This window comes from Megascapheus bottae, chromosome 23 (assembly GCF_031878675.1).
Source record: "Megascapheus bottae isolate mThoBot1 chromosome 23, mThoBot2.hap1, whole genome shotgun sequence".
Taxonomy (NCBI): domain Eukaryota; kingdom Metazoa; phylum Chordata; class Mammalia; order Rodentia; family Geomyidae; genus Megascapheus; species Megascapheus bottae.
The window spans coordinates 4,456,435-4,473,058 of record NC_143531.1 but is presented as its reverse complement, the minus strand read 5'-3'; the positions used below and the strand labels follow the sequence as shown (position 1 = coordinate 4,473,058).

The following is a 16,624-nucleotide window of genomic DNA, read 5'->3' as shown; positions in this document are numbered from 1 at the left end:
TGTGTGTGTGTGTGTGTGTGTGTGTGTGGTGTATGAGGGTATTCAGGCTGGAAATCAGTGCTTAGTCATTTTCTTTGAACTACTGTTGTAAAGGATGTAGATGAACAAATTAAGTCAGGCTCCACTTCTGGCTTTTTGGTGGTTACCTGGAGATAAGAGTGTCATAAACTTTCCTAGGCTGTTTGTTGTTGTTGTTATTGTCACTGCAGTGGTTTGTTAACACTGGGTCTTAAACCCAGGGTCTGGGTGCTGTCCTTGAGCTCTTTCACTCAAGGCTGCTGCTGTACCTCTTTGAGGCATAGCTCCACTTGTGAATTTGGAGTGGTTAATTGGAGACTAGAGTCTCAAGGGGACTTTTCTGGTGGGGCTGGCCTGGAACTGAGATTCTGACTCTCAGCCTGGGAGTAGCTGGATTCACATGGTCAGGCACTGGTGTCCAGTCCTAGGCTGGCTTTTAAGCATGTTCCTCCTCTGTTTGAGGAGACAGGATTACAAGCATGTACCACTGGAGTTGTACTCGTGCACTGTTTGGACACAGATCAGCTCAATAGTAAGAAATTTAATTTGATGCACTGTCTTCGTATTTAAACGTCAAATCATCTTGTTTAAATGACAAAAATCCTATGTAAATTAATTATCATCAATATTTGTATTTAGAAGAGTGAGTAGTGTGTGATGACTGTCTACTAAGGAGATGTGAGACATGGGGAGGGGGAGGGAAGAAGCTGGAAGGGGAATGTGAGGGAGGGGGACTCAGAGTTCACATCCACAGAGCTGCTGCTGGAGGCTTCCAGCAGGACAAGTGGCTCTTGCTGGAACACTCAGACATCCAAGGGAACATGTTCCTGTTGTGCTGACCTTGCATGATTTTGACATTGTGACATGTGTGTGACTGGTGGTAATAGCATCCAAGCTCCTTCACCCAAACTCAGTGTTGTCTGCTGCTCTGCTGAAGTGGACCTGGGGCTGCCTGACCACACTCCAGCCCTGCCAACCACACTCAGCAGTGTCCTCTCCGCAGGAGGGCAGCAGAGACCAAACTGGAACCTACCAGAACAGCAGAGGGCAGTTTGCCATCCTGACAAGCAGTCTGCAGGGAAACCCCAAAGAGCAGTCCTGCCTTTGGAGATGCAGATTTTCCGGAGGTGTTCTGGTTGGCTGTGTTGGACTGCCGCCCAAAAAGCCAGTTGAGGAAGGCTCTTCCCCTTCCTTCTCTTTTCTGCTCTGAATCTAAAGAAGCAACAGATTTATATATATGATTGGTTAAATTGTTCAGAAGCTGAGCTTGTATGTCGTGGGTTCCACATTCTGTAAGAGTTTAAATCCCTTTGCTATTAATAGAGTATTGTCCCAAATTGGGACACTATTAGTTATACCTAATAACGAGAAGATTCAGTTACTCTATCTGATTAGTATGGCCAGTTTCATTATATAATAGACTGCTTAACACCCACGAAGTTCTTAAAACGTATGGGTGAATCTGTATTTTCTCTTCTCTGTATATCCTCCTTCTACATAGTGGTCTGAGAAACCTGGTCACTGTCCCTGAACTTTATTATTCAAGGCTTGCTCTCTATCACTTGAGCTCCATTTCTATTTTCTGGATATTTGCAGATAAGTGTCTCATGGCTTTCTTTTAGAAGCTACCCATAAAACAAGATCTTCCGATCTCAGCCTCCTGAGTGGTTTGGATTACAGCTTGAGGTGTAGATGCTCTGCTTCCATTTTCACTAAGCTGTGCTTGCATATCAAGGTGATCATGGAGGTACTCACTGTGGAGAAGATAGGAATTGTCTAACGACAGAAGTGATGCGTGAGGAATGGAAGGCCCCTATGGGATGGGAATGGACTCACTCTGAGGTTTCTGTTCCTGGGCTGGCTGCCTTGGTTTCAGAATGAACTGGACTCCCATGTCCAGAGACCCTTGATCCAGCAAAGGATTCTGGGGCATGTGGATTTCATGTGGGCTTGGTCCTCCTGGCAGGAGTGCACTCACTCCAAGGTGACTCATTTTAATCCCATAGGGATTTTCATGCCCTGTGGTAACAAAAAGCAGCAGGGGATTTCATTGCTTTCTGAGCCCAGACAAAAACAATTATTTGAACCCATTTCCTTCCCATTTTACATTTTCCCTGACTTTTACCAAGGAGGGCAATTGGGGCTTCTCCCTTTCCAGAATCCATCCACAGCTGGTATTCAGTCTCAGAGGCCTGGGGGAGAGAAGGACTGAGTGTCACACAAAGCCTCTGGCGGTGGAAGCATGACAGCTGAAGGAAGCACGTGGGGTCAGTACACACGCCATTGCGTGCCTGGGGTGGCCTCCGTTTTGAGTTCTCAGTAACCTTTGCTTCCTCCCAACTTGGAGGGGCTTCCCTAGATGGCGGCCATGTGTCTCCTGATGGACCACAGGGTACACCTCCCTCACCTTCTGAGGGACCCCGGGGGATGAGAACCTCATTCCCAGCCCTCACTGAGGAATCCACTCTAATGCGAGAGTGCTGTCTGGATTCAACAGTCTCCAGAAGCTTTTGAGGATACTGACACTTTCCTTCTCATGCCACTCTCCAGAAAACCTACTGATCAGACTCTGAGGTCTTCCACCAAGACCATGCCTGAGCTAAGTCAGAGTTAGCAAGTATGGTTAGCTCAGCTGCCTTTCAATCAGAGGAATTCTAGTCTGGAGTGGGAAGGGATTGGATGCTAGATCCTATAAACCAATGAACCCAGCAGAATTTTGGCTATAGGAGTTTGGAAATCACAACTGCAACAAATTGAACCTATAGTGATATTCCTGAACTAAGATTATGGAGGAACTAAGATTATGGAATTATGCTGCACATTGAATTCTGAAGGTGATGTATCAGAATTGCCTTTTATTGCTGATTTCTAATCCTGCCTTACTAAGACACATACACAAAATCAACTCCAATTGCAAAAGACCAAGAAATCTAATATCTTCAAAGGCAGACATCAGAATCCTTCTAACCAGACAACCTTTGGAAACCAAATAACCACAGGTCCTTATTGAAGAAAACTTCTTTCTGATTGATGTGACTGGATAATTTATAAAAATGAAAAACAGTCACTTGAGTGGTAAAAACAATCAATGGTATTATTTTTCATTTAATCTCTACCCCTAAAAACACTATGTCTCCTCTAAGAGGGATTGGGTCCTGATTCAGACAACATGCACACTGTCCTGTAGGAGTCAGTGGAGAGATATCTTCTATACCTAGTGTGTGTAATTTCAACTTTTTGATACAGTATTATGATATTATACCACAATAGAAATGATAGAGTTGTTATGTCAAATTCTGGTTGAGTTTTACAGAGAGTGGAATATAACACTTAGATTAAAATTCAAGTCATACTAAGGACTTTTCATATTCAGCTCAAAATCACATCCAGAGCCTTATTTTCCAGGTACTTCTTTCATGCCGTATTTAGAAGAAGGTTTAATAAAATCCTTAGTCCTGTGGATTTTCCTCTATGTCTGCCAAACCCTAGTGCCCCAGGAATCTATCAGAAACACTGTAACAACATGGATAAGCTTCTTCAAAGCATAACGGCAGAGGCAGGAATATAAAACAAGATGAAGGCCAGCTTCAAGTGGCTCATGCTTGGCATCCTAGCTACTTCTTTGTGTGACATTCAGATTATTGTTGTTCCAGTCTAGTGCAGACAGGACTGTCCACAGCCCTCCATCTCCCATAAGTCCAGTGTAGACTGAAAATGAGGAAGATGGTAGAGCATCCACTGAATAAGCATGATGCCTCGAGTTCAAACCCAACCTCCAGCTAAATTAAAAAAAAAATGAGCAACTAAGCATCAGGATGAAATGGGAGTGCACACATACGCCCCCACGTCTGTGGTCTCATGCCAACATGTGTCTGCCCTTTCTGGTGTGCTGGAGACAGCACCTGCAGTTATATCACTAGGCCATCCATTCAGGGTAGAGAAGTCTCAGGGGTTTCTTCCACGTGTTGAACTACCCAAGAGCACATGCCCCTTTTGGGCTCCCTTCTTCATGAATGAATTTCCAGTGACCATCAGAATAATGGGCACAAGAAAGGAGAAAGAAGAAAGAAGCAACACGAAAAACCATGCAATAAAGGACAGTGGAACTTCTCTCTTTTATTGCTCTAGTCCTGGGGCTTGAGATCAGGGCCTAGGCACTGTCCTTGAACTTTTCCGATCAAGGCTAGGGCTCTACCACTTGAGCCCCTGCTTCACTTCCACCTTTGCTGGTTCACTGTAGATATGAGTTACCTGGACTTTCCTGCCCAGATTTCCTTCCAAATTGGATCCTCGTATCTGAGTCTCCTGAGTAGCTCTGATTGCAGGCATGAGCCAAAGAACCTTGTCCCGAACCTTGCTGACTCAGCTTCTTACACTAGTTTCATCACAGGTAAGCTTTATGTACACAACAGGGCTCTAAAATTATATCCCCACTTCCTTTGCTTTTACTGTCAGTTGGCATGAGATTTAGAACGGGATTGTCAGGGTTCTCATATAATTTACCTAATACCCAGTGGCCTCCAGCTTCTAAGTGTTGAGAAAAGGGTACTAAAAATGACATCAATATCTAAATATCAGCCACCTTATGATAGTAGGACACCTGTACACATATGCGCATAAATCCACCAGATTAATTTCCAAAGAGAAATTAGTTTCTAATTTAACAATAAAGGTGACTTACACTTATTCCAAGGCTCGAAAGTTATTTGCTGACCACATCCTTCACTGTATCTGTGTTTGTTACTGTTACGGTTACTGGCTATAAAAGACATAGGATAAAAAGAAAGGTATTCAGTAGGAATTTAAATAGTATGATTGTATAAGTCTTCCAAAATTAGAATCCTTATTCCTCAAGCAAATCTTGTGCTCAGGTATTTATGATGCAAAACCTATGTCGAACACAAATTCTTGAATAGAAAGTTTATTCATTCCTTTCTAGAACATGAAGCCAGGAGAAAGCATTTCAGACATACAGAAAGGACACATGGCTATAAGGTGACTTAAGGCAGAATGGTAACTGGCAGCATGGAGAGCAGAAGGTATCAGAGTATCATCAAAATATTGGGAGGGAGGGCTGGGAATTTGGCCAAGTGGTAGAGCACTTGTCTGGCATGATTCCTCAGTACCACTTATATAGAAAAAAAGCTGTAAGTGGTGCTGTGGCCCAAGTAGTAGAGCTCTAGCCTTGAGAAAGTCCAAGCACAGCACTCAGGCCTTGTGTTCAAGCCCCAGGACCAACAAAAACAGTACTGAGAGGGAAAGAAATGAAAATCATAATATTCAGAGAAAATGGCAATAGTGAAGATGAAATAATGATGTTTTCAGATAATGGGGCTACAAGCATTGATGTGAAGACTGCACACAGCCTGAATGAAGATCAGTGGTCAGGTTCATGACGTTCATCTATGTGTGAATGAATCTCAGGAAACCGAGACCTCAGTGACACTGATTCTATAAGATGCAGAACTGAACTAACAAATCCTCTCTCTAGCATGGTCACCAGTGGAGTGAGTCAGGAAGAGACAGGCATGTCTCACAGGTCATGAGAGAGATGGAAAAACACACCGTGAGTCTTTCAAAGTGTACATCTCAGGTGAATCTAGTCCTGACGTGCTTAAGCAAAGTGAAGCTTCAAATTTTAGCATAATGGTTAAAGCAATGTTTGAGCATAGAGGGTTCTGTGCTGACTTAGGAACATTATGAGGAAAAAAAAGGAAAATAATCTAGACGGGGGTAGCTGGAAAATATTCTAGAGCCTCAGCTGTAGTTAAAGCAGAGAACACTTGAGTAGCATATGCCTGTCCCTGGTTTGAACAGATATGATCATACATACGCAAACACATGTATATGGTGTATCTATGTATATATTTAGCATAAAAGTAATATGTGTATATATTTGCATATATATGTGTATTTATTCACATATATTGTGTGTTCCTGTATGTATGCATATTCACATGCACACATATATGTATGTATATATGCATATAGTTATAGAGAGAGTTGTGTGTGGTATTAATATGCATATATGAATACCTATCTATATTCATATGCATATATATGAACACATAGATACATAATATCCATGCATATATGTACATATATGGGCAATACTTGAATTTAATAAAGTGACATCAGTAGAGATATAAGATATATCTTATTCTTAAGATAATAATGAAGAACTATGGAAAGGACTTTTAACTGAAAATGTTCATGTATGTTGATACTGCTCTAGGGAAAGTTATACAGGAAAAAGGATTTTTAAAAATTAATTAGTAAATTTCTACATGATAAATTAGATTGAAAGGAGTATGATTTTCTGTGTAATGTTTTGTAACCTTTCCTTTATGATTTCCAAAACCACAAATAGTTGAAATCAATGATAACTGTTCCACATATAAACAATGTGAAATAACATACCAGAAGAATGTCACTCCAATGAAATGACCTTTTATTCAACAAAATGTGATAGTAGTGTGTGTTTAAACAAGAAATTTACCTTATAAGTTTATTCATGGTAGTCAAGTGAATAAAGTCTAATATTGCTTCGGGCTCTTGAAAAGCTTTCAGGCATAGTCAATTATGTGCAGCGCATATCCCATATTGAGATAAAATAGCTTTATCTCAGTTTGCACTGCAGTCATTAAAATAAATGATACCTTTAAAGAAAATTCAGGCAGGGACGTTGGCAGAGGATTTTCAAGTAAAGGTACCCATGATACAATGAGCATAAACCAAATTGCTCCAGGGGGAGCAATTGTTAATGCCATAGATTAATGCCAATAAGTCACATTGCTATGATATTTACATCTATAAATAAATGTTAATTGTGGTCACCATGGATTTCTTCCTTTCCTCATGGTCTTCCTCCCACTGTTTTCCAAAAGTTTTCGTATCTTTGATTATTTATAAAATCTCTCTCCCTCTTGCAGCCCAAGCATGTCACTAGGAATTTCCTCTTTGGTAGACAAGCACTTACACTGTCATTTTTCTGTACGTCCTTAGTAAGGATCTGGAGTGGAATGCTGTCTTCTGACTCTTCCTCTTTGATGCGGGTGATATGCCTGAGTCATTCAAATAATAACCCAGAGTGACACAATTATTATCTACTAGCTTCTTTCTGAAATCAGTCTATAGAGTTCATATTCTGTCAATCATTATTGTGTAAGCTGTAACTACTCATGGATAGATTATGTATTTGGATAACTGCAGTAATGTTGGAGGAAAATAGGAGAGGACCCAGAAGAGAACAGGTGGAGCGGGAGAGTGACATTTGGAGGTAGATCCAGTATGTAAAACACTGCTGTGCGGATGGGAGGCCAATACTTTCCTGGGCCACTGAAACCTGCGGTAGCTCTGAGCTAGCTCAGGAGAGGATGGGAATAAATATTGGGCCAGTCTTGGGGGCTGGAACTCAGGGCCTGTGTCACCCTGATTCTGAGCTTTTATGCTCAAGGCTATGGATCTACCACAGTCACTCTCTTTAGTAGTTAACTGGAGAGAGGGATCTAACGTACTATGCTTCTCAGACCTGCCTTAAACTGCAATCCTCCTATCTCAGCTTCAGCCTTGAACTACTAGTGAAGACCAGTATCTATTTTAAGGAAATAGTAGCTCAAGTCTGTCAGTTGAATTGACAGTGCTGGTTAAGCAAACCTTAGTTAAGCAAAACTTTATGATAACCAAAAGTCTTCAAAAATGAATGAAAGTATTTTATAGCTGCAGTCAGACTAAACCATTTCTATTACAATGGGGGAGAAGCTTGCTGGGTACCAGTGGCTCGGTCCAGTAAAATTAGCGAATCAGGAGGTTGACATCTGAGGATCATGGTTCAAAGCCAGACCAGGCTGGAAAGTCCAGGAGGCTCTTATCTCCAATCAGTTTCACACACACTCACACTCACACACACACACACACACGGAAGTGGTGCTGTGGCTCAAAAGTAGAGCACTAGCCTTGAACAAACAGAGCCCAGGCACAGTGCCTAGGCCCAGTGTTCAAGTTCCAGGACTGACCAAATGCAAAAGAAATGGAGAAAAACAAAGAAAAGCAAGTTGGGGGTGGGGTGGGGCAGGGAGATTCAGGAGAGTGGGTTACAAGACTTTATTCATTCGTTAAGAAATCAATATGTTAAATAAAAACACTTGTCAAATACCTTTGAAGCAAACAGCACCATCTTTCCTTTAGTTCTGAAGAACTGCAATTTAAAATAGTAGACAATATTAAACTATATTTGATATAATTGAATATATTCTAAGAACATTATTTTTTTTAAAAAAAATACTGTCGATGTACTGGTATCAACGCAAATCCAGGCAAATTCTATCCCCCTCACCACTGCACTGTGACGGATTCTGATTTTCCTGGGAGATCTCACTGTGATGTGAAGTAGAGTTTAGGGAAAAACGGAAAATGGTTTGGTATGAAAATGCTTGATGGATCAACACTGTGTGCTCAAGCCACCTAAATGGAGGCCAGTGTCACACCTGCCTACTTACAGTCTCCACATTGATGAAACCTGGCATTCAAATACAGAATATTGTTACTCAGATTATATTATATGCAAGAATTTTGTCTTTGAATGAACTATTCCTCATTGAAGGATGACTAATATAAATTTACAGTAAGAGCAAAGAATTGTTTTCTGTGAAATGACAATGGCTCATTGAATTACAATAATTTCCAAACTCTAATATATCAGATTATTTCCTAAGTGTCTTGCTCTACACTAGTTTGATTCTTATTTGAGATTTTGTTCAAGCATTAATGATTGCCTAAATCTGCTAAGTTACTAATGAGGAATATTATTACCCTTGCTATTTTAATTTGGCTTTTAAAATTTCAAATGCTTTTAAAACTACCGACAGAAGAATGATTTTAAAATAAAGCTTTTAGGAGTCAGATAAATTATATATATAACTCATCATGAGTAACAGTAAATGTATGTCATTGTGTGTCGATAATCCGACCTTGTGTCATTACAGTTCTGTCCTCCCAAATCACTGAGAAGCAAGCTTCATCTGTTTGCTCCAACCCATTGTAACTTCTCCCTCCCCACATTTTGCAGGCACTACAACTTCACTTTTCTTTTCATTCTGCGTATGGAAAGCACGGTCGCTATAACAATTAGGGCCTCAATTTCTGTGTGGTGTATGTTTTTGCCTTTTGAATGGTCAACAGCAGCAATGCAATCATTTAAAAATCACTTTACTAAAAGGATAAAAAAAGAAGCCCCCAAACAATCAAATTTAAATATTTCCCTTTGAAAGAATTTGAGAAGAAATGGAGCTCTATTCTGTGTGTGCTGGACTGTATAGAGGAACCTGTTTCTGTCCACAAAGGACTGATGTGAACACAGGGTCCTGTGGTAAGTCTTGCCCAAAGATGGCCTTGAAGTTCTCCATGGGCCAGCCCAAAAGGAAGGAATTTCTGGAATGATCATCACCCTTCTCCATGCTCTCCCCACATTCGGAAATCCACATGGTATGCAGTGGGACCACATTTATGATCTTAAAGCCTGCATTATCCCTAAGAAAGAGCAACAGAAAACACCATCTCTCTTAGTTCACTTCCATCATGTGTCATGTGAAGAATTCTTTACTCTCCCCAAACTATTTTCTTTTGTTTTTATGAGTGTGCACCAGGGACAAGAGTACGTGGCTGTCACATTCTTGATGATGTTGTTCTATGTTTGTTTTGAGTCATGGCCTTTCTATGTAGCCTAGCCTGGACCCGAGCTTGAGATCCTGCTGGAAGTTAGTGTGCTGTGCCTTCAGGATGGACTCCACGCCTGGTGGCATTTTCCATTCTTCATCATCTCCTCAACCATATCACAAAATAGGACCTTTAAGAACGTGTGGGAAATGAACAAGGAATCCTTGGCCAACACAATCCCAGAAGAATCTGTTGTCTAAAGGAAGGGTCATCTGAATACCATTTGCTAGTGGAGGTGTATTCTGTGGAGAGCAGGAGAGCGTGCCGTCCATACGTACTTGGTATTAGACACAAGCAGTAAATCACTGAACAGGAAGAGGTACCGCTTCTTCCTCTCGCTTCCTTTCTGCAGTTGCACTGGGCTGTGGATGAGCAGAGTTCTGCCAGGGTCCTCTGGGAACACAGGCCTCTCCCGAGGGGTTTCCTTCTCAGGAAGACGGCTTTCCTGCTATACAGAGAACACCACAGTCAGTGTTCAAACCCTGGAAAGAGCTCTATGCCAGACTTTAAAAATGACACAACACTACATGGGATGCTGTCAGACCTCCAAGCTTGACTTCACTACTGGTACCCAGGGAAATTTGTGCCCCCATTTAGAAGCAAGCAGAAGAGCTCAATCATTGTGACAATGAAAAGGTACTGGTCAACTTGAAAAAAAATTATACAGAAATATATGATTATCTGTGTAAACCTTAACCCAATTTAATTTTGCCCTAGCATGACAGTAACATAATTGAATATTCTAAAAATCCAGTTCCCATATTATCTATATCAGTTTTCAAATTCTGGAGAGAGAGAGGGAACACCAAGCAATACAACAAACTTCTTAATGTGGTACTTAGACATGTTGGATGAACTGTGCCTTTTTTTTTCAATAGTACTCTAGTTCTACAGGTCAAAGCATACTGACTGAGTCTTTTTAAAATGTCTTCTCATTGGCTAAAGCATTTCTGGAGACTTCCACCCAAGTCTTTCCCCTGGAGTGAAGCTATTTCTATCTCAGAGAATTTAAAAAACTTGTTGACCTCCAGAGCACTGGACAGAAAACATCACTAAATCTGATTGGATTAAAATATAGAGAGGAAATGGAAAGACTTAGAAAAAAATCATATTAAGTGAAGTAAGCCAGACTCAAAAGAACTTAGGCTCAATGGTTTCCCTCATTTGTCATAATCAGTAGAAACTTTGGGCTCTACTAGCAGAGATCTGCAATAGAGCAAAACCTTGACACATAAGGCCATATAGTATGAAGCTAACTGAAAGGACCTCTACGATATTGAAACAAAAGCCATATAATGAATGATTGTTGTCCTTAATATACTATGTTTTCTCTCATCTCTTTTGCTGTCCCTTGGTTATCTAATATTGTTACAGTATCTCACTTTGTTATCTGATATATCGGATACATTTGTATTTGGTTATTTGAAATTCTATAGGGAAGGGGGGAAAACCAAAATGGGGAGGAGGGAATGGGTACCAAAACATGTGAAAGGGTATCAATGTATGTGAATTAATGTACCTTCTGGCAAATATCATGTAACCCTTTTATTAATTACAATAAAAATATTTGAAAATAAAATATAGTAAAAAATAAATAAAATATAGAGAGGAGCTAACCAATTTTGTGTGTAAACATAGTCAGCATAGAAAAGCATCAGGCAGAGACACACCTGTGTTTTCCCACACGAAAACTATGCAGTCTCCTCTCCTGCCTAAGGAAGGACCTTGAAATGTCCTCTTTACTCTTCAAAACACTTACAGAGCCATAATTCTGGAAATCATTGGTGAAAGTCTGAAATGGAATTTTCTTCCGAATTTCTTTGTCTCTTTTTGGAATGTTGATATACCTGATGAATTCAATAATAACCCCCAAAATTTAGTGAGTTAGGTAGTAGTTCAATTATTACATGCTGGTAATATTTCTCTGTCTATATTGTGTAAGTTTTAAGAACATACAGAAAAATAGGGGATTGAAAACAGGGAATATTGTTTGAGAAAAATAATATGGGATACAGAAGGTAGGAAGGAAGCCCTGAGAAATAACATCTGTGAAACAGGTTCAGTGATTATATAGACTCTGTGTCAGAATGGAAGGGCCAACCCCTCCCTGTATTTGACTGGAAGAACAATTGAGTTTGCTCAGCACTGTATGCTAACATGATTATATGTACATATATGCATATGTGTATATATGTATAGACTCTCTACATATATATACATGTACTATATTCTATGTGTGTGAGTATATATATATATAGATATAAATATTTATTTATCTCAAGGCTAATACACTATCACTTGATCCACATTCCCACTTCCAACTTTGTGGGAGTTTCTTAGAGATAAGAGACTTGCAATCTTTCATGCCTGGGTTGGTTTTGAACCACCATTCTCATATCTCATCCTGCTGAGTCGTCAGTATGAAAGTGCTTGGTAACTGACAGTGCTTTAAGAAAACATTCACACCAATTTATTAATTGACATCAAGGAGAGCTTGGGGATTGCAACCAAAAAGTCTCTGTGAATATAAATGCATTTGATGTATAATAGAAGGTAGGGTAAATAATTTCTATTAAAAAGAGGAGTGATTTGGGGATCATTGTCTGCAGAGAGTTTTATGCATGCACTAACACATCCAAACATTAAGTATGAACAGTGGCATAATACCTTTGAAGGAAAGAACGCCATTTCTCTTTTAGCTCTGATGATCTACAATTTAAAATGAGAAACTATTATTACATTTCATATTCATGATGTGATTTTAAGTCTTTTGTTAAAGATAAAAATACTTGGAATGTTTTTCTATCAATGTGACTATGGGTGGAATTTGATCCTACTCATAAACAGAGTGTTGATCGACTTTGATTGTTATGGGTAATTTATACTTATATTGTGATGTGAAGTGGTCTGAGGGGGAAGAGAGATTCTGTTGACATGAAACACTGCTCCACACTGTGTGATGCAAGTCATCGGAATATGGGCAACTTTCACACCTGCAAGGACTTCAGTTTCCACATTCATGAAACATGTCAGCTACGAGTACTATTCCAATATATAATTATTATATAAATTAAATCCTATGGAATAACTTTATCACTTCATTGGACTATTTTTTGATCTAGTAATAGAGAATAAATATTTGCAATAGAGTAGCAAATGAAACTTATAATAGTAAAACAGCTGGAGGCTGGGAATGTGGCCTAGTGGTATAGTGCTGCCTGGCAACATGAAGTCCTGGATTTGATTCTTTAGGTACCACATACACAGAAAAAGCCAGAAGTGGTGCTGTGGCTCAAGTGGTAGAGTACTGGCCTTGTGCAAAAGAAGCTCAGCAACAGTGGCCCAGGCTCTGAATTCAAGCCCTATGACTGGCAAAAGAATAAAATAAAACTGGTATGGTTTTGAGACCATGGATGATACAACTTCCTTATGAGTCCACATATTTCAGCTAGTCTTAAGTCCATTCTCAACCTTCATGCAGGACTAGGCATAAAAAAATTATCTTGTACTTCATTGGTAAAATCTGATTCTGGTTGTCCACAACACAAATATGATACAGTCTATTTACAGAGAAGTGACATGGACATCTGCTAAAGAGCAATTCTAACAGTTTTCTAGTTGTAGACCTAGTTACATTCATGGAATTCAAAATATATTTACTGGGAGAACTAAATGAATTTCTCAAGCTTCTTTGCAGGATTCACTCATGTTTGCTGAATAAAGTTTATGTAATACAATACATAGATAATATGTGATCATCTGCATTCTGAACATTCACCTCCCCTATGTACACTGTGGAACCTGCCTGAATTTCTTACAAATAAATCTTGAAGAAATTGACAGTGTCTATCTTTCTACACACTGGGAATGTGGCTGAGTCCTCCCACGACTAAATGCTAGACATATAGAGTACAGCTGTCAGTCTTACCGGAAAGTGACCTGGAATTTCTCCTTGGGCCAGCTCAAAATGAAGGACTTTTCAGAATTCCCATCCTTGTCCGCACATTCAGATATGGCCAGGATCTGCAGGGGGATGGCATCTTTAATCTTAAGGTGTTTCTCATATCTGAAAAGAGAAACACCATATCTTTTGGGTTGTTATTTGTGTGTGTGTGTGTGTGTGTGTGTGTGTGTGTGTGTGTGTGTGTGTGTGTGTGTGTGTGTGTTGCAGGGAGTTTAGGGCTTGAACACGGGGCCAGGCTACTCTCTCTGAACAATGTTACTCAAGACTGCCACCTTCTACTACCTGGGCCATAGCCCTACTTCCAGCTCTTTGGAGGAACACTGGAGATAAGTCTGCGTTGACTGGTTTTGAATCAGAGAGCCTCGGGAGTAGCTGGGGTTGCAGTTGTGAGCATGCTGCTTTTGGCTTCTTAGTTTGTTATTTACATGTTGGGATGTGAGGCTCAGGTAAACAGAGGCAACTACTGTCCCAATGTCCTCCTGTGTTTTGTCATATTGAATTTACTCAATTCTTCTCAGTTTGGGTTGCTGCATGTGTATTTTGAGACAGTGTCTTTGTATGTAGCCTATCTACTGCTCTAGTTCTGGGTCCTCCTGCCTTAAACTCTGTGTGCTGGGACTACAGGAACGGTGGTTACTTCATGCATGACTGTTCTCTAGAGGAGCAAAACATAGGACCTGCGTGAGTACTTCCTAAACAAGAAATCCAAATTTATATAAAAATAAATGAAAAACGATTCCTGATTTATAATAGGGTGATTGAATACATTGAGGGAAATGCGTTTGGTGCTGAGCTGGAGAGCGTGTGGAGAATACATACTTGGTGTTAGACACCAGCAGCACATCACTGAACAGGAAGAGGTGCCGCTTCCTCCTCCTCCAGCCTCTTCTCATTTGCACCGGGCTGTGGATAAGCAGGGCTCTGCCAGTGACCTCTGGGGACACAGGACTGTCCTGCTGAGCATCGTCCTCAGGAAGATGGCTTTCCTGCTGCACACCAATGACACATAGTGAGTGTCCATTCATGGTTCAAAGCTTCACACCAAATTCAGTGGGGACAGAGTGTCACACTTGGTTCTCCCCACCCAAAACTTATTCATACCCAGGGGACTTTCTGGTTTATAAAAGAAAACAGATGCTCTAGATCACTGTTTTAAATGGATAGAGGACAGATATAGAAACAGAGCCCTGAACGTCATCAACTCCAAGAGATGGGGAAAGAAGGTGGGGAGAAGCTCATCCAACTGGCAGGGGAGAGAGGAGAACCTTGTAGAGGAATGGTTAAGCCAGGACCAGTGACTCAGCTCACCTAAACAGATGACCACTGCAAACTAACCAAAAGTCATTCTAACAATAAGACCAAATTTTGGAATGATGCATGTATTTGTGAAGAGGTAATTCCAAATGGTATGATTCCTACCATAAAGTTGACTTAATCGATCATTGTTGAAATGTTATTTCCCTCTATCTGTTATCAATATTCAATTTTGGCAAATTTGAGAAAGAACACAAGCAATACGTGAAATCCCTCCAAAGCTCCTAACATGAGACCTTGGACCTGCTGCCTGCACTGTGGCTCTGTGGGAACCAGAACTACACTGAAGAGTGTGGACACCTCTTCTCTCTGACTCAGGTGCTTGCAGAGCCTCGTTCAAATCGTCTCTTGTGGGGTCTCGCTCCCCTCTCCTCTGAGAATGTGAGGACCACTGTCCTCACCCCACAGCCCGGGACTGTGTGAACAGGGATGGCTTTTCAGAAACGTGGATGAAGGTCAGCATCAGTTCACAAAGGTCAGGAGAAAGAAGACAGAACACTTTCCAGGGCCACCCTCTAGGAGGAGCCTCAGAGGTGTCATTACACACTACCTTGTGCAGGGAAGCCACACAGGGTTGAAGTGAACACTTGTCTTTCTCCAGTTTGTGGCTCTGGACAGCGGACATGACTGCAGCTTCAACAGAGACGGCACACAGTCAACTGCCTGGGGTCTGAGCGCTGGTAGTTCCTCTGTATGTGATGTCATGGTTCTAAGGCTCATGCCCCAACTGTCATGTGACACATCCTCTTCCTTCCTGATTGGGTCTTTCCTTTAAAAACCTGAGATAACTGTAGATACCTATAATGTATATGTGTAATGTATATTACATTTGTTTTCCTATAAGATCATCTTATCATAATCAGCATCCTTGTTGAAATTTCAATGTTACAAAAATACCTGAGAATGGGTATTTAATAAAAGACATTTAATTCACAGTAATGAAGGCTGAGTGTTACAAATCAAGTTTTCCTGAAGCCAAGCTTATGGTCAGAGCCACCTAACAGGGTCATAGTTCAGTGTCCATGAGCACTGTGGAGAGAGCCTATGCTGAGACAGAAAGCAGGACAGAGGGTATAGAGTAAGTGTGGCTTGTTAGCATATTCCCCTCAGAACTAACCAGGTGTCTCCATATTTAACCACTGAGAGAGCAGCTCCCCAGTCATTGTATACTTTGTGCCTATTACTTAAAAACCCAACCAACATCTCTGAACATGACCTTCTGGGCCCAAGCTTCCACCAGTCCTCAGGTGCCAAATCAAACTTTGACAAAAGCACCAGAATAGGAAGATGCAGCCAGAATTGAAAGCCATTCCACAGAGAGAAATATCGGTTATTTTACCTTGCACAGCCATACCCAGTGCCAACCCCACTCTGCTAGTATTTAATTCCCAGCTGATGTCCATGTGTTTTATATATCTATAATTTCATCTTTTGAAGAATGGTCTCAGACTGGTCTATACAAGAGAATTCGTTTTTATATCTTCTATTTTTACAGTTGAAGATCCGTCATTATTTCCAGGGTTAATAAATTCAGTACTGTGGATCACTTTGTAATATCCTATAATACAATTTCCTCTCCCTCTCTCACTCTCTGTGCCAAGCCCTCCTCTCTCC

At 40.7% G+C, this 16,624-nt stretch overlaps 1 protein-coding gene and 1 long non-coding RNA gene across 2 annotated transcripts in view; both read right to left on the bottom strand.

Moving 5' to 3' along the window:
* The window catches only part of LOC150047236 (uncharacterized), an 85,114-nt gene that overhangs the window by 43,650 nt on the left and 24,840 nt on the right, over positions 1-16,624 (bottom strand). Inside the window, 9 exon segments of the mRNA XM_090356532.1 lie at positions 1,052-1,230; positions 1,855-2,037; positions 2,144-2,210; positions 4,700-4,777; positions 9,342-9,546; positions 9,751-9,838; positions 9,953-10,009; positions 13,737-13,798; positions 14,516-14,685. Coding sequence (XP_090212658.1) covers positions 1,052-1,230; positions 1,855-2,037; positions 2,144-2,210; positions 4,700-4,777; positions 9,342-9,546; positions 9,751-9,838; positions 9,953-10,009; positions 13,737-13,798; positions 14,516-14,685 — 1,089 coding nt within the window.
* On the bottom strand, positions 10,016-13,726 carry LOC150047238 (uncharacterized). The gene is made up of 4 exons (XR_016539418.1): positions 13,661-13,726; positions 12,400-12,441; positions 11,492-11,579; positions 10,016-10,180 (listed from the first exon to the last, which is right to left on the bottom strand). It is a non-coding gene; the product is annotated as an uncharacterized LOC150047238 (long non-coding RNA).